Source organism: Momordica charantia (assembly GCF_013281855.1).
Source record: "Momordica charantia cultivar OHB3-1 chromosome 11 unlocalized genomic scaffold, Mcharantia_2.0 BLBB01000011.1, whole genome shotgun sequence".
NCBI classification, from domain to species: Eukaryota; Viridiplantae; Streptophyta; class Magnoliopsida; order Cucurbitales; family Cucurbitaceae; genus Momordica; species Momordica charantia.
The window spans coordinates 2,288,254-2,305,344 of record NW_028275159.1 but is presented as its reverse complement, the minus strand read 5'-3'; the positions used below and the strand labels follow the sequence as shown (position 1 = coordinate 2,305,344).

General features: G+C 38.5%; 3 protein-coding genes and 1 non-coding gene across 11 annotated transcripts; 3 read left to right on the top strand and 1 right to left on the bottom strand.

Moving 5' to 3' along the window:
• Positions 1-2: 2 nt before the first annotated feature.
• LOC111012728 (LIM domain-containing protein WLIM1) lies at positions 3-1,350 on the bottom strand. The gene is made up of 5 exons (XM_022286983.2): positions 1,063-1,350; positions 657-753; positions 529-572; positions 368-460; positions 3-278 (listed from the first exon to the last, which is right to left on the bottom strand). Exons 1-5 carry the CDS (start codon positions 1,195-1,197, stop codon positions 105-107), a joined length of 543 nt encoding a protein of 180 aa, XP_022142675.1. The 5' UTR covers positions 1,198-1,350; the 3' UTR covers positions 3-104.
• A 1,751-nt stretch (positions 1,351-3,101) lies between these two features.
• On the top strand, positions 3,102-3,173 carry TRNAP-UGG (transfer RNA proline (anticodon UGG)). Its single transcript has one exon. It is a non-coding gene; the product is annotated as a tRNA-Pro (tRNA).
• Positions 3,174-3,294: 121 nt separating this feature from the next.
• On the top strand, positions 3,295-8,758 carry QQT1 (P-loop containing nucleoside triphosphate hydrolases superfamily protein). 8 transcript variants are annotated; one of them, XM_088119930.1, is made up of 11 exons: positions 3,296-3,458; positions 3,685-3,718; positions 3,786-3,956; positions 4,934-4,978; positions 5,106-5,185; positions 5,585-5,659; positions 6,172-6,275; positions 6,656-6,812; positions 6,900-6,987; positions 7,541-7,613; positions 7,689-8,758. In XM_088119930.1, exons 3-11 carry the CDS (start codon positions 3,865-3,867, stop codon positions 7,923-7,925), a joined length of 951 nt encoding a protein of 316 aa, XP_087976056.1. In that variant the 5' UTR covers positions 3,296-3,458; positions 3,685-3,718; positions 3,786-3,864; the 3' UTR covers positions 7,926-8,758. The 8 variants fall into 8 exon arrangements, with proteins under 8 accessions (XP_087976060.1, XP_087976061.1, XP_087976056.1 ...); XM_088119934.1 differs by lacking the exon at positions 3,685-3,718 and having other exon boundaries at positions 3,295-3,458; positions 3,746-3,956; positions 7,541-7,565; XM_088119929.1 differs by lacking the exon at positions 3,685-3,718.
• Positions 8,759-10,195: 1,437 nt separating this feature from the next.
• LOC111009368 (uncharacterized) lies at positions 10,196-11,412 on the top strand. Its single transcript, XM_022282432.2, has one exon. It carries the CDS (start codon positions 10,479-10,481, stop codon positions 11,058-11,060), a length of 582 nt encoding a protein of 193 aa, XP_022138124.1. The 5' UTR covers positions 10,196-10,478; the 3' UTR covers positions 11,061-11,412.
• Positions 11,413-17,091: the final 5,679 nt, after the last annotated feature.

Genomic DNA, 17,091 nt, shown 5'->3' with positions numbered 1-17,091 from the left:
AATGAACAAGAGAGACCCACACACAATAAACATGTTTTGTTTTTTACATAACGTTGGTATTTTAAGCGTAAAAACAGGACTAGAAATTAAGAGAATTATTATATTTAATGGGTTCCCTCGAGCTGGCTCAAGTTGCCTTTTTCTTTGATGAGTTGGGTGTGGTGGTGCTTGCAGTAGAGCCGGCCTTCGTGTGCGATGTAGTTTGATGGGCTGATTGTACATCCGCCATGGCAGCACTTGAAGCAGCTCTTGTGGTACGAGGTACCATTCACTGAAACCTGAGAAAACACAACACAACACAACACAAATCAAATTGTGTCTTCTAAAAGTTGCAGCCATCCGTATGATCAGATTTTAGTAATTTTACCTTCTCCGTTGGATATACGGTGTTCTTACACCCAAGGCACTTGTCTTTGGTGCCCGCAAACATGCTTGCAACCTTGGTCGCCGCCGATTTCATCTGTCAAACTCAGTTGAATTATATTATGATCACTTACACAATTGGAAAATTTTGCATGAATTAGATACCTCAGAATCAGCCGGTTTCTCCGGTTTCCCAATTTTTGGTGTCCCTAAAATGAGGCACAATACAAATAATGAAGGTTTGTTTGAGCTGATGATATTACTTAAAAACTTGGGGTCTTTTTTTTTTTTACCTTCGAAGCTTTTGTCTAGACTTCCAGTTCTTTTAAAGATCTGATCGAAATGTGGCCGACAATAGAGCACCCCTTCAAACGAATTGTAATTGCTTAGCTGCAGCAAAAATCAGATCTGAAATTAATTAGTGAATATCATTTAATTCAACCATAGCCCCCACCAAAACAAATACATGGGCGGGGCGGGGCGGGGCAGGGCAGGGCAGAGATCTGAGAACTCATTCCGACCAATCAAAATGAATCGACCCCAATAGTAATTTATTTTGCTTTGAAATGTTAGCTCAGGGACAGATCAGTAGTGTTGAATCCAAGAAACGCAAGAGAGAAGGAAAAAAAAAGGCAATGACATTTGGGAAAGAGAAAAGGAATCCGAGAGATGATGTGATGTTATAATAATAAGAGTAACCTTGAGGGTTCCTTTGCAGTGGTGGCAGCGGAAGCAAGCTTTGTGGTAGACACGATTGTCAGCAGTGAGCTTGTCGACCAAATACACAGTCTTGTCGCAGGCCATGCACTTCTGGGTTGTCCCTGCGAAAGCCATGCCTTGATTTAGCCTTTGGAGATGAACTTTCAGACGTAGAGAGTGAATTTTGAGTCGGTGTTTAAAGAGATGGAGATGAAGATGAAGAAGAAGAGGACAATGTGGAGGAGATAAGGGAGGGAGAGGAAATTTTGGCAATGGTTTCTAAGACAAATCTATAAAGTTGGAGGGTATAAATGGAATGTGTAATCAATTTGTCTGAATTTGCAAGCACCCAACCCAACCAACCACCCCCCTGTCTCTAAGATTTTTTTTTTTTTTTGCCCCCCAATCAATTTGGTTACTATAGGCTAAGACTTTCAAGAGGAACAAAAAATTAAAGCCAATATTAGACCTACTAAATTTTGAATGGAGATTATATTATTCCCCTTACATTCCCTACTTTCTTTTGAAAGTGAAATTTCTATTCTTTGACAACAAAAGATGGTGAATAGCCACATCAATTTGAAATTAACTAGCTGTTTTGTTTGTTTTTTTTAATATTATTTTTTGTCATTGTAATTACATTTGGGTTTTCTATACTTTCAAAATATCTACTCAGTTTGCCTGCGTTTAACTTTAGTTCATTTTAACTTTGTGTATTTTTAAAAATTAATTATTTTAGTTCATATTTTATACCCGATAAAATTATTTTATACAAGTTTATGGTTATATTTTCAAATAATTGATTGAGTTAAATGTCAATCAAAATAATCATTTTTTTAAAATTTAGAGACTAAGATAAACATTTTGAAACTACAACGACTAAAATGAGGTAGGAAACCAAAATAAATCAAAGCTAAATTTAAACTATGAATCTCGTTCATTTTAATTATTACATTTGAATAAATGTTATAATTAATATATTCTCAAAATTAAAAGTTTAAAGTTAAAATTTAACTTATCATTAAAAGAAACAATAACAATAAGGCAATAACTTTCTTATGAAAATTTTTTAATTATTTTTTTTATTTGTAACATGACCACAAAATATCTGTGTGTCAAGGAATCCGGATGGGACCATGACAGTTTGGAGGGGTGACAAACGAATAAAGAGGGGGCACAGTATGGCGAGTCAAGAAAAGGGAATTTCCAAAATATACACAACTAGTTTAAATGAAATTGAATTATTCCTGTTTTTGAGATCATAATAATTAGGAGGAAAAAAATTAAATGTTACCCCTAAATTTTGTAAGTTGTATGAGATAAAATATTATTTTTTTATTACCACAACTAGTAAGAGTGGGTTCGAGATTATTCTCCAAAGATAATATTTTTCTACACAGGAAATTGCTTTTTGTTTGTTTGCTTATAATTTTGATTTTATAGACCTTGGGGTTTTAGAAAATGAACCGTTTGCTGCTCGTTTGACGTTTAGTTGGCCTTTTTAATTTTTTTTTTTTTTATCATTCTCATGTGTTTGAAACTTTGATTTGGTTTCCTCTCTATCCTTTTGGAAAAGTTAAGTAATGATTTATTAAAATAACAAATTTTCTTCATTCTTTCCATTTTATTTTGAAAATATGTTCTGGAAGTATATCAAATTTCAAACAGTTGTGTCTTTTTTAAGACCATTTTAAAATTTTCATCATGATTAATCTTTTTATTAACAAATAATTGTGGTTTCGAAAACGGTTTTGGATTCCTCTTTTAAAAAAGTTATGTTTTTCCTAGAAATTTGTGAATTGAATAAATATTTAAAAGTAAAATGAGAGGGAAGACAGCCATGGAACATGGGCATATTGGAATAATTGGGTTGGCAGTTGGCAAAGCGGAGAGTAGAGTGGACCTTTCAAATCGCTCTCCATTTTTTTGTTTCTCAATTTATATACTAAGAAAAACTCAATTTATGACGACTGCTGGCCGTACGCACTTATTACTTGCTAGTTATTACCTAATAAACTATTCATTTATAAATCACATCTGGGCATTTGGTCTAGTGGTATGATTCTCGCTTTGGGTGCGAGAGATCCCGAGTTCGATTCTCGGAATGCCCCTGATAATTATTTTTCTCTGTTGTCAATTTAGGGGTGTAATCGGTCGGGTCGGGTGTTGAGGAAAACCGAACCGGTATGACCCGACATTTTACTTCTTCTTTCCCCCCACCTGCTCTCTGTTCCTTCCATCTTCTAACCTAACTCCAATTGTTTTTTCACCAAATTTTCATTAAACCATCTCAAAATCCACACAGAAACTTCTCACTTTCTCTTCTATTCTTCTAAATTCAGCCACAGGTAACTATTTTGAAAAGCAAAAACTCAAAAAGATGGAACAAAATAAAGGTGAGGGTAGCAAAATGGAAAGAAAGTGCGAACTATTTGGCATTTGCTGCTCGTTTGACGTTCAGTTGGCTTTTTTTTTTTTTTTGTCATCATTCTCATATGTTTGATTTGGTTTCCTCTTTATTCTTTTGGAAAAATTAAAGTTGTTTTTTGAATGATTTATTAAAATAACAAATTTTCTTCTTTCTTTCCATTTTATTTGGTTTCCTCTTTATTCTGGAACCAGTGCGTAGTTGCCGGTAGAAGGCGGACTGATCCTGGTAATTTTTTTTCTTCTGTTGTTTTAGCATTTGGTGCATTGAAAACTTTAGATTCGACTTGTTGCAGTCCTACTATTTCGGAAAATTTCTTGGCGGAAGAATTAAAAGCTATTTTCTAGTGCGGAGGGGAAGAGTGGAAAACGAAGATGGTGTTTGGGCAAGTTGTGATCGGCCCGCCTGGTTCAGGGAAGACCACCTACTGTAATGGCATGTCTCAGTTTTTGAAACTAATCGGAAGGTACGAACTTCTCCTTGGTGCAGCATAGCAACGCATTGAACTCATTTCCAAATATCTTCTCAGTTAGCTTAACCCCGGACCCAATTCAATTTTAATATCTTGGTTGAAAATCTCACGATGACTCGTTTGTTCCGTCCAGTCCGAGTGGGACGCCGGTTTATCTCTTTGCCAGAGAATAATGGGTTTTCACTTTTCAGGATTTTGGAACTGCTATTAGTTAAATCCATATAGTAGTAGGAAGCCAACTATACCTTGTGACTGGATGAAGATTGGAACTATAGCAATTGGATTTTTCTTTTGAATTTTCTTTATTCAAATCATCAAACAATCATCTAGATAGATGGGTAACAATCGACGTTCGAAGTTTGGTTACTTCAGCACTTCCTACAATAATTTCAATTTTGAACTCGATAACCTAATACGTTCTATGCCAAGCCATTGTGGCAGTAGATGTTTGACTTCGATTTCCCATGTTGAATACCAAATTCCAAACCCAGGGCTTGATCTTTTTTGTTTTTCTTTTCTTTTCTTTTTTAAAGTTAGAATTAATGTTCCATCTGACCCAAACAACTCCGGAGCTCTTGATAATTGATTGCATTCCTTGAAGGAAGCAGCTGGGAGTTGAGTTTTATTTGTGAAGAAGTTCTTATTTTCCCATCCCTTTTATTGTTGTGCAACTTCTACTTGATTGAAGTCTTCTATGCTAACGATGGAAAATGTTAGCTTATTGATTCGGTAAAGAGTCATGCTGTAATTAAATATTTTATTATGTAGCACATCAATGGGTAACTTCTGTTATTTGACAACTTCTAGAAAGCCTTATGTGTTAAAACTATCTCTTGAAAGGGGTGGCACAATAGCTTTTATTCACAGTCGTGAACTTTTCAGTGTTAATGTTCAGTTTCTTAGTTAGAGAACGCAATATACTTGCACATTTTTTCTCATTGTGTCAATGACAATTTCTTGCTTGCATGTAGAAAGGTTGCCGTTATCAACTTGGATCCTGCTAATGACTCATTACCGTATCCTTGCTAATGGCTTTCCTCCCCAATCTTTTGGCTCTCTGATCTCAATTTTATGTGTTAATATTCAAGTTCAAGAGTTCATTTGGCTGAAATATAAGTTCAGGTATCCTTGACAGAAATGTAGTTATGAATGTGCTGTAAACATTGAGGATCTAATCAAGTTAAGTGATGTGATGATGGAACATTCTCTTGGTCCTAATGGAGGTAGGTATACCGAAGTCTTTGTTGGTCTCTTTGTCTTCTAAAATTATTATGTCAGGTTCCCAAATGTCAATGCATGATGAGTTCAACATGCTATTCTGGAAGCTGCATGGCATCCATGTCACGTTAAAAACTTGCTAAGTTATGGATGAGAAATAGAAAAAAACTCTATAAAGTGATACAGAGAATCTTGTCTTGTATGAAAAACCTTTTATCATTAATATAGAGATTTTGCATAAAGAACGGGAAAGAGAGAGAGAGACATTCTCTGAAGATAAAAAAATTAAAGGCTGGGAAATTTCTGTAATGTGTTTTAGTAGGTTGACTATATGGTGAGCTATTGACCAACATACTTCATTTTTCAATATTTTTGTTGGAATTACATATTTATGTCTTTTACAGGCTTGGTTTATTGCATGGATTATCTAGAGAAAAATATAGATTGGTTGCAAGCTAGATTGGCACCTCTTTTGAAAGGTTGGTATAAATTCATCAGTTTTTCCCCCCTCAAAAATGGTCGATCAATCTATTTCCAACCAATGCTGGTCAAAATGTTGAGGAAACCTGTTTATTCAGCATTATATATGAATCTCTAGTTTATCTTGAAAGTTTTAACCTTTTCTTAGCATTGTTTTTGCTCATAATAAATTCCTGTTGCCCATTAGAAAAAAAAAAACCCTTTTATAATGTAATCATTCATGAATACTTGGTATGGGTAGTTTCTTGTTCTTATTTGTTGAAGGATTTAGAATCTGAAATTTTGGTTGTGTTTGTGTCTAGATCTCTATCTTCTCCTAGCATCATTGTTTGTTCTAGTCACCCCTTCTGATATAGGATGTGGCTTTTTGTGCTGTTGTCTGTTGTATTTTAAACTCTGCATTTATCTTTCTAGTAATTATAACTTTCCCTTGTGCTAGTTTATAATAGTTATCAATTTCTTGGTTCAGAATTTAAGGAATCCCATCTGATGATAATATCAAATTTTGCAGATCACTATCTCCTATTTGATTTTCCTGGACAAGTTGAACTATTTTCGCTACACTCCAATGCCAAGAGTGTTATAATGAAGCTCATCAAGAATTTAAATCTGAGGGTATGGACTTTTGGAGAACTATGTATTTAAAACTTCCCTCCAAACCAGTAATAATATCAGGGTTCATTGATAACCTGGTGTTTCTACTTTTCTGTCATTAGAAAATAAGCTAACCTCTCTCTCTTTCCGAACATATTTAAAATCATAGTTAAATTTTTAGAACTAAAAAAGCAGTTTTCATAACGTAGTTTTTGCTTTTGAAGTCTAGCTCAGAGTTAAAAAGTGTTTTAAAAAGGTGAAAAACTAAACAAATAAATTAGAAGTGAACAAGTCTAAACTTTAAAAACAGAAAATCAGAAATGAAATTGTTACAAATGGATCCCAGTTTGTTAGAAAATAATATTAGAAAACTTCTTAATAAGATTCTGCTTGTTCTGCAGTTGACTGCGGTGCATTTAGTTGATGCTCATCTTTGCAGTGACCCTGGGAAGTATATTAGTGCGTTGCTGCTCTCTTTATCAACCATGTTGCATCTGGAGCTCCCACACATTAATGTCTTATCTAAGATTGACTTAATTGAGAACTATGGAAGGCTTGGTATGTTTAATGTTATGTTCGTTTTGGTAGAAGAGGGTGATCACATCAGTAATTGTAATTGCTCCTTATTATTTTTTATTCTTACAGCTTTTAATCTTGACTTCTATACGGATGTGCAAGATTTATCATACCTACAATGTCATCTTGACCAAGATCCTCGTTCTGCTAAGTACAGGTTTGATGTTGATGGCCACTAGCTAAGCCAAGTTTTGGATCTTTTCACTTTACAATAAATGGTTAATTGAAGTATACCTGATATCTTCACTGTCAGCCATTCGTTATTCTTTTATCTAACTGGAACAAGGACTTTGTTGCTTTCTCACTGTAGTCCCTGTCTTTCAAAGTTATATTGGTATATTCATTATTGATCTGTCCTAAAAGATTTTCGTTCCAAAATTCCATATTTTCTTTGCATAATCTAGTGTGATACAAATACCCACTTGGTGTTTTCTCCGCTTTCTCGAACATGGATTTAGCTTGCAAAGCTTGACGAGTGCTTACAAATTGTTAGAGACGGGTCTTATTGATGTTTATACCATTCATGTGGATAGTTAAGTGGTTGTAAGATTTTTTAACACTCTTTCATATGTTATGATAGAGTAGGTACTGTCCAATATTTATATCAATTTGATCTATAGAGTTAGTTTACACCAATTGTTCTTTATTTCAGTGATCTTGTAAATTGAGCATCTCTAGTCTTCTCTGAAATTATTCTCTTTTTGTTGCAGAAAGCTCACTAAGGAGCTTTGTGAGGTAATTGAAGATTTTGGTTTAGTCAATTTTACAACCTTAGATATCCAGGCAAGCAACTCCGTCTCACTTTTTGTATATCACTTGGTCAATCTAAGGATTTATCAGTCAGATTCTTATTCACAGGATAAAGAGAGCGTAGGGAATCTAGTTAAGCTAATAGACAAGAGCAATGGGTACATTTTTGCTGGTATGGAAGCTAGCGCAGTTGAATTTAGCAAGATTGCAGTTGGTGCTACGGACTGGGATTATTATAGATATCCTTACTTTGTGTACAATTTTTTTATTATATATTTTCTCATTGCTGTTTCTAATCTTGACATGCAACTGGTTGTCTTATCTGCTGTTCACCTCTCTTGTTAATGTTGATTTTGAAATTTACTTGAATTACCTGCCTGCTCTCTTCAATTTCACAATCTAGTCGCTGGTCTTGGAACTGTACTGAATATGGTGGAGACAAATTATAAGTTCTATTTAAATAATAGTGAATAAATGAAAGAGTTAGCAGGCTAAAAATCATATGATTATTCTGTTGCCAAGTTAGCAGGCTATATTGTGAAAGAGTGGTAAAAAGAGTGTTCATTTCTTGTGCGTGATTTCTGAAAGCAATGAACTTTGTGGTGTTTTCTTTTCTTAGCTATAACGTAGTTATCTTTATAAGATAGGAATGAGCTGAAGAGCTGTTTTTCCTCACTCAATAATTCATTTTAAGTCGATTTATTACTCTAAAGGAACAGTCTGTTGAATTTACTTAACTAAGTATTACAGTCGCAGCAGTGCAAGAGAAATACATGAATGATGAAAACCTCGAGTTCAACTGACTGATGGTTAACATCAATACAATTCTACTGAGAAAGTGCATGTACTGGTGAACCAGTCTCCTCCTCTTTTTATGCGCACTGCTTGGGCCTAAGTTATCAATGGGCAGCCACGGCGATGCGATGTCTAGTGTCTTGTCACCTGTGCTGTGCAGTAGCTGATGTTCTTCTCAACCATATTGCCTCAAAAGGACTGACTGGTAAGATGTTGAATGAATGTAAAAAGCATGTGTTGTGGACTACTATCTAGAGTATGACTGTGTTGTGCTCCATTGAGTCAACTTGAACAACTATTACCGTCTTAGGCAACTATCCTTGATTATTTCCCCTTTTGCCTTGGGTTTTTTCGATTCAACAAACTTGCACTTAGAAACAGTAGACTACTGTGTTTCCATGGTCCTCTAATACGCCAACCATATAGATTGTTCGATACACGAGCAACGTGGTGTTCATTTTCCATAGGTTAATTAACTACTAGATGCATTTGTATTTTTTGCTTGGTTGGTGGGTATGGTGAGAAACCTTGCAGGTCCAAATAGTGACTTCAAGGTGAGATTGAGAACGCCTCCAGGGGCAGCCAAATTGACAAGGGTTTGGGGTCTCTTGGTAATACTGACTTAAAAGGTCTCAAATTCGAACCTTCTAGTGAGCTTAATACCAAAAAATTATTTGTCTCTCGGATCCGAGCTCTGTAGCGAGCGTGGGTGTCTCTGGATTGGGAGCAAAGCTCTGACTCCCAGTTATCACAAAAGAAAAAAAAAAGACCTTGAGTTTGTGTGAGGGTTAAGAAGTGAATAATGACTCGTTTTTCTTTCCTTACGGATCACTTTCTTTACATTTATCACATTCTCAATTCACAAAATGCTTATCTTCTGCCCTCTCAACTGCCCCTTCGGCTCGATTAAGAATCACATCCAAAAAGGTCTCATTTTTGCTCACTTTCTTCTCAACGTTTCATGGGTTCTATTGTTTCTTGTTTTACAAGTAAATTAATTTAGTTGTTTTTTCTACTTTCTACTTGCTGAAAGTATTTCTTGGAGTTAAAGCTATTTTCTACTAACAGAAGGGTTTTAAAGTTTTGCATATGAAAGAAAAAAGGTTGTTGTATCTAATTAAACTTGTTCTTCAAGAAATGAAAAATAAAAATGTTATTTTGATACGGATAATATCTTAAAACAAGGAAAATCAGCACTTAGACATACCTAACATTTGTTTTTTAATATAGTTCTAAGAAATTAGAGATTGTGAACAGGGTTGAAATTTATGTTCTCTAATTTTTTAAAGAAATGAATGATTCTTCGAAATTTCTCTATTGATAGACGGCATAAAATAATATATTGATAGATTGTAGTACATTGTTGATGAAATCCAAAAAAAAAAAAAAAAACTTATTTAAATCATAAATGAAAATGGATTATAACGGGTTAATCGTCATCATCGTTATTGTTTTTGTTCTTGAAACACAATTTTTTCAACCAAAGAAAAAAAATTAAGTTTTTCCCAAGTTCTTTTATTCTAAACATCATTCCCAGACACCAGTCATATTATGGCATTCTTAGATGCCCAACAAGATAATCTGGTAAATAAATAAAAAAATTTCATTGCATCTGGTTTAAACATATCTTTGTCATTGTTATCATTTATTGAAAACTCAAAATTGTTTCTTAAATTAAGCATTGGACTTTTCTGCTGCATATTTATTTATTTATTATTATTTTTTGAGGCAAGCATATTTTAAATTACTTGTTGACGAATTAAAACTTCTTCTTCAAGTTGCGTTTTTCTTCCAACCAATTTATTTAACGAATTTGTTATCCAATCTCTCTTCTCCAACAAAGTCAATCAAATCAATGGGGCCACGAAGCTTCTATTGTATTTAAATTTATTATTTTTTTTTTCAAGATTTCAATTTGACCAAACTTTTAGCTTGGATCTGGTCTTCTCACCCCACCATTAAATGATTAAATGGGTCTAAATTTCTTTATATGAATCCTCATTTTTCTTCTCCATTTTGCGCACATTCCAATCCCCAAACCCCTTCTTCCAGACGGCAGCTCTGTTCATAAAAAGGTCAACTTTTGTTTCTTCCCCATCAGTAATGGCTCACGAATCATTGGCCCCAAATGGCAGCAGCCCCAATTCCACTCCCAGAAGGTCCAGAAACAAGAAGAATCCTTACTCCGACCGTGGCCTCGACAAATTCTCTGCCTTGTTAACAAATCTTGAAGAAAAAAGGAAGAAAATTTACTCCCAAACCGACCCAGAAAACATAGTTATGGTTCGTTTTGCTTACAAGAATTCAGATGAGTGCGTTCCAGTGGTGGTGAAGCAGAAGGACAAGAAAGAAGAGAAGCAGAGTGATGTTTCAGAGACCAAACGATCGACAATCCAGAAGCCGGCCGACAAGAAGAGCATCGTACAGTCGAGAAATTTAAGGAGATTATTGAGCAAACCGTGTTGTTATATTACAGCCATGGTGATTTTGATTCTGTTTCTGTTGAGTGTGTTTGGGAAATCGGTGACCATCCTCTGCACTTGTGTTCTTTGGTATTTGGTCCCTGTTTTGAAACAGAGCTCTAAGAGAAAGGAGTATAGAAGAATTTTGACTGCAAAAAAGATGAACCCAGATGCCTCTTCTGCTCTTTCTTCTCCAATTCGAGGCCATCGGAAAAGCTTTTGAAGAATGAAGATCAATTCAAAGGGCAAACAAAAAATTTGATCTTTTGGGTGTTTCTTGATTTCTTACTCTTTTTTTTTTCCTCCTTGATCTTTGATGGGGTTCGAGCTGAATGACCATGAATGTAAATTAATTAGATGGGTAATTAGGGGAGTTGGGTTGATCAGAAGTTAAATGCTACTAATTAAACTTCTTAATTTGTGGATTAATGATGCTTCTACCAAATGGAAGGTTTGGGGTTTTCAGTTATAGCATAGGTTAGGAGTGTTGATATTTTCAAGGTGGTTGGTTACTTTGTAATTAATGGCGAATGCATTTAAGACAAAAACAAATTGCATCCGTTCTTTGCTTCTTATCCTCATTTTTTTACCGTTTAAACATTTCTTATCCTCTAATTCACATTATTCATAAAATTTAGGTGTTTAAGATACCTAAATTTTAATTTTCACTACTAAAACATGTTTTGGATGAGAATGTTGTTTTTCCTAAATTTTCAGCCATGTTTGAAGTTAATATTTATTATTATTTTCTTTAGAAGTTCATTTAAGTGATGGTGTAGGAACATGGAGAGAATACTAGTAACTAGTGAGGGAGGTTTAAGTGATAAACAATCCAATTCGATTCTTTTTTTCCCAATTTAGATTACTTTGGATTTATTATGTTATGTTAGGGGTAGGGTAGAACTCTATTTTTGTTAAAGTTATAGAAATGACCGATAAAGTCGAAAGTGGCAAAATAGATATCAGCAACCAACCCAAGGAAGGACACCAATACCATGGAGGTTGACCGACCAGTGAGGTTGGCCTACGCATGGCATAGTGCATCATACCATTTGTTGATGCATGGATTTCGGTCCTCCGGTTCACTACCTCCCATCCACCAAACTTGTTGATTCGGGACTAGTACCTGCAAAATCAAATCGAGCTAAACCACGGGCTCTGATGCTTAAGTTAGCAAGAGAATAACGTAAATGTAGTCGACTCTCTTCCCCCTATACCTCTAAGGCTGGATCAATACTTATAGCGTGAAGTTGTTCCAGAATCTTCCGTAGCTAACCCTAATTCACCGTTGCAGGGCCTGGGCAACATCGTCGATCGAAGACGGGGGATCACTGGCTGGGCCGTGGGCCGAGCACGGCTCGGGACCGAGCCCCGGGTCGGGGCCGAGCCCTTCGTGGCTCAGTGGGCTTCCCTCTGGTCGCTTTCCTCGTTCTCTGCCCCAGCGTTAGGTCACTCTTTTGGCCGGCCCGTTATGTCCCGGGCAGGTCTTCCCCAATCAGACTTCAACTCCTTGTCTCGTTTCGGGTCATTTTCGTTCTCCATAACAATGACCCCCACTCTCAAAACAGAAGACGAATAATTGTGTAATGATCTTTGTTTTGAGAGTACTTGTCGCTTTGTCGTTACCACGAGATCATTGTATATCAGTGGCTAAAAATGGGAAGGTTGCTAACGCACAGGGCTTCTACCAAAAGCTTTTGATCCAATTTTGGATCTTAGTGCTTGGTTCCTGCCACTGGTTTTGTACCTTGAACTTGTCGATACTATTCATGAATTGGAAGTTTTTCCAATTTTTGTTGACCATAATCAAGTCTCCTGAGCCTGGTTTTATTCTCATCTGAGTTTAAACCATTTTGGCCTTGGGATCTAACTTTAACAGAACTAATGTCGATACCTTTGGGTTTCTAACCTATTTGGCTTTTGCCCATGTTTTATACCTCAGGGTTTACTCTCGGGTTTCTAACCCACTTGGCTTTTGCCAATGGCCTTTATACCCTGAGTTTAGTCGGTACCCTTAGGTTTCTAACATATTTGGCTTCTGCCGGTTTTTTACCCCCAGTTAAATCAACACCCTCGGGTTTTTAACCTATTTTGACTTTTGCCATATGATTTTCTACCCGTGGGTTTCCTTGATCGGTTAGGCTTGCCTGTTTTCTGTTTTAACCTTGCTGGGCCCGTACGCATGCCTTTCTCAGCACCTCGGGATTCTTTTCCCTGGTTTCACTGATTGGCTTTCAGCTTATCGGCCTGCTTCTAGGTCCGTCCCAATTTTGAGTTCCTTGATTGGTCGTAGATATGTAGATGTTCAGGTCGTAGATATGTAGATATTTATATGATGCTCCCTGCTTGAGAAGTTTATTTCAGAATGAACATAAGAACTCAAGTATCACGTCGAACGTCGAATACTTTATTAGTAGGAAAATCGTCCTGTCGAAGATTTGGTTACAATAAGCTTAGTTGGTCCAAATAATGGAGAAACATAAAAATGTCCAGAAATATGTCGAACTAGTGGTAGTATCTTTTGAGGTGTTGGGCGTGCCACGGGTGTAGTAAGGCCTTCCCCCGCTGGTCTTCTAAAGCATAAGTGCCTATTCGCACCACTTTAGTGACTTTGTATGGGCCCTCCCATGTTGGCCCGAGCGTACCGCTAGTTGATCTTTTGTATTGGGCATAACCTTTCTTAACACCAGATCACCTTCTCTAAAGTCACGTTGTTTGACCTTCGAGTTGTAGTATCGAGCTATTCGATTTTTGTATTCAGCCGTTCGTAGTTGTGCTGTTTCTCGATGTTCTTCTAATAGGTCGAGGTTGAGCTTTACGGATTCGTTGTTGTCAAGTAGAGTGAACTGCTCTACCCTTTGGGAGGGGAGTCCGATCTCGACTGGCACTACCGCCTCAGAGCCAAATGATAATGAAAATGGCGTTTCTCCTGTCGAAGTACAAGGTGTCGTTCTGTATGCCCATAATGCGTTGGGAAGTTCCTCTGCCCACAACCCTTTGAGCTTTTCTAATCTGGTCTTCAAAGTTCTTTTGATAATTTTGTTGACTGCTTCAACCTGCCCATTAGCCTGCGGATGTGCTAGCGAGGAACAGATGTGCTTAATGCCCAACTCCTTGCAAAATTCTCGAAAGGCAGCATTGTCGAACTGCTTCCCATTATCACTGATAATGGCGTAGGGTATTCTGAAGCGGCAAATTATGTTCTTCTAGATGAAGTCGGTGACCTTTTTCTCTGTAATTGTCGTTTGGGCTTTGGCTTCGGCCCACTTAGTAAAATAGTCGATTGCCACTACTGCAAATTTGGTCTGGCCCTTTCCTAGTGGGAGAGGCCCTATAAGGTCTATTCCCCACTGAGCAAAGGGCCAAGGACTCATTATGCTTGTCAGAGGCTCTGGCGGTTGTCTAGGTACGGTTGCAAACCGTTGGCATTTGTGGCATTTTTTGGTGAATTGCTTCGTGTCATTCAGCATGGTCGGCCAGTAGTACCCTTGTCGAATTATTTTGTGACTTAGGAATCGTGCTCCAGAATGGCTCCCACAAACACCCTCATGTATCTCTCTCATGACGTAGTCGGCTTCATCGGGCGTTAGACATTTTAAAAGCGGCAACGAGTAGCCTCTTTTGTACAGATTGTCGTCTTTAAGCACATATCTGGCCGCTCGTCGTTGTAGCTGCTGTGCCTCTATCTTTTCAGTAGGCAGGATCCCATCTTTCAAACATTTGATCAAAGGGCTCTTCCAGTTTTCTTCTGGTTGCCCTTGATTGTCGATATCCATGGCTTCCTGAGCTTCTATGCTTGGCTCGGGTAGAATCTCGACCGGTACAGTTCTGCCTAAGTCGGTTTCATAAGCCGCAGCTAGTCGAGCTAACGCATCGGCGTTGACGTTTTGAGCACGTGGAATTTGTCAAATCTCATATTTTGAGAACTGGTCGAGCTGGTTTCTTACCTGTGAAAGGTATTTCGCCATTCGCGGTTCTCTAGCCTGGAACTCCTGTTTCACCTGACCCACAATCAGCTGTGAATCACTAAGTATTAGTATGTTCCTGACCCCAACGTACCTGGCCACTTTTAGTCCTGCTAGTAGAGCTTCGTACTCGGCTTCGTTGTTGGATGCATGAAAGTTGAATCGCAGCGCATATTCGAATCTTTCTTTATCTGGAGAGATTAGTAGGAGTCCTACCCCGCATCCCCGAAAATTTGAGGACCCATCTACGTAGAGTGTCAAGAGTTGTTCTTCCTCAACCACTTGTGGGTCGATACTATATACTTGAGGCTCTGTTGGTGTTAATTCCGCTATGAAGTCTGCCACAACCTGCCCTTTCATGGCAGTTCTTGGCTTATAGTGAATGTCGTACTCGCTGAGTTCTACAGCCCACTTTACCAGTCGTCCAGAAGTGTCTGGCTTTTGTAAGATCTGTCGTAAGGGAAAGTTGGTGAGGACCATTATTTTGTGAGCTTGGAAATACGGGCGTAGTCTCCGAGCTGAAGTGACCAGTGCCAATGCCAGCTTCTCCATTGGTGGGTATCTAAGTTCTGCATCTACCATTGCTTTGCTTGTGTAGTAAATTGGGGATCGTCGTCCATCTTCTTCCTTTATTAACGCGGAACTCACCGCAGTGCTGGATACAGCTAAGTATAAGTAGAGTTCATCACCCACGATCAGCTTTGCGAGGAGTGGAGCTGCCCCTAGGTACTGTTTCAGCTCCTTAAAGGCAGCCTCGCACTCTTCCGTCCATTCAAATTGTCCTTTCTTCCTTAAGATTTTGAAGAATGGTAGGCACTTGTCAGTGGAACGGCTAACGAATCTGTTGAGTGCTGCTATCCTTCCATTGAGTCCCTGCAGCTGCTTTAGAGTTTTAGGTGGATCCATCTCCAGAACAGCTTTGATCTTATCTGGATTGGCTTCGATTCCCCTTTGGTGCACTAAAAATCCCAGGAACTTGCCTGAGGTCACTCCAAACGTGCATTTGGTGGGATTCAACTTCATCTTGTACTTTCGCAAGATGTCGAACGCTTCTGCCAAATCCTCTTCGTGTCGCTCGTTCTTTCGACTCTTTACCAGCATGTCGTCTACGTAGACTTCCATATTTTTGCCGATTAAGGCTGCAAACATCCGATTCACCATTCGTTGGTAGGTTGCACCTGCATTCTTTAGTCCAAATGGCATCACGGTGTAGCAATACAAGCCTCGACTCGTGACAAAAGAAGTTTTCTCCTGATCCGGTACATGCATCTTGATTTGATTATATCCAGAGTAGGCATCCATGAAACTCAATCTTTCATGTCCTGCAGTGGCATCAACCAGTTGATCTATTCGAGGCAAAGGAAAAGAATCCTTTGGACAGGCCTTATTTAGATCCGTGAAGTCGATGCACATTCTCCATTTGCCGTTTGGCTTCTTTACCAGCACCACGTTGGATATCCACTGGGGATAATGTACTTCCCGAATGAAGCCTGTTTTCAGTAGCTCATCCACCTGTTCAGCTACAATCTCGTTTCTTTCTTGGTTGAACGCGCGACGCTTCTGTTTCACTGGCTTACAGCTTTCGTCGACGTTGAGTCGATGTACCATAACTCCTCGGTCGATTCCCGGCATGTCCACTGGTGACCATGCGAACACATCAGTGTTGCTTCTGAGGAAGTTTATAAGGCTTTCTCTTTCCTCACTCCCCAACTTGGTTCCGATGTTGACCCGTCGATCTTCGGCTGTCAGAGGGACAGATTCTACCTCTTCAGCCGGTTCTCCCCTGTCAAGGGTGGTCGAATTAAGTCGATGACCAGGGCTCGGCCTTGCCTCTCCCGAAAGATCTGTCGCTTTAATCAGGCCCGCCACTGGTTCTCCCTTATCAAGGGTGGTCGGATTAAGTCGATAACCAGGGCTCGGCCTCGCCTTTCCCGAGAGGTCTGTCGCTTTATTCAGGCCCGACACTGGTTCTCCCCCGTCAAGGGTGGTCGGATTAAGTTGACGATCAGGGCTCGGTCTTGCCTCATCTAAGTGATCAGCCGCTTCTTTCAGGCTCTTCTCTTCGAAGCACCGATGGCTCTCATCAGGATTCATGTCGCTTTCGGACCAAGTCGATGATCAGGGCTTCGTCCTACCTCGCCTGAATGGTCGGCCACTGCACCCTACACGCCTTGGATCGAAATTTCACCTCAAATCGGGATTTTGCTTCGACGAAACTCGTTTTGCTGTATTGTCCCCACAGACGACGCCAATTGTTGATGTGTGGATTTCGGTCCTCCGGTTCACTAC

What these genes read in the sequence shown, in the direction of transcription:
- LOC111012728 (XM_022286983.2), bottom strand. Translation starts at nt 1,197, where the DNA reads ATGGCTTTCGCAGGGACAACCCAGAAGTGCATGGCCTGCGACAAGACT. An exon ending in TCTAGACAAAAGCTTCGAAG is followed by an intron (nt 573 to 656) that starts GTAAAAAAAAAA and finishes GCCTCATTTTAG; the next exon opens with GGACACCAAAAATTGGGAAA. An exon ending in CCGTATATCCAACGGAGAAG is followed by an intron (nt 279 to 367) that starts GTAAAATTACTA and finishes GTGTTTTCTCAG; the next exon opens with GTTTCAGTGAATGGTACCTC.
- QQT1 (XM_088119929.1), top strand. Translation starts at nt 3,865, where the DNA reads ATGGTGTTTGGGCAAGTTGTGATCGGCCCGCCTGGTTCAGGGAAGACC. An exon ending in CCTGCTAATGACTCATTACC is followed by an intron (nt 4,979 to 5,105) that starts GTATCCTTGCTA and finishes ACAGAAATGTAG; the next exon opens with TTATGAATGTGCTGTAAACA. An exon ending in ATTGGCACCTCTTTTGAAAG is followed by an intron (nt 5,660 to 6,171) that starts GTTGGTATAAAT and finishes CAAATTTTGCAG; the next exon opens with ATCACTATCTCCTATTTGAT.
- LOC111009368 (XM_022282432.2), top strand. Translation starts at nt 10,479, where the DNA reads ATGGCTCACGAATCATTGGCCCCAAATGGCAGCAGCCCCAATTCCACT.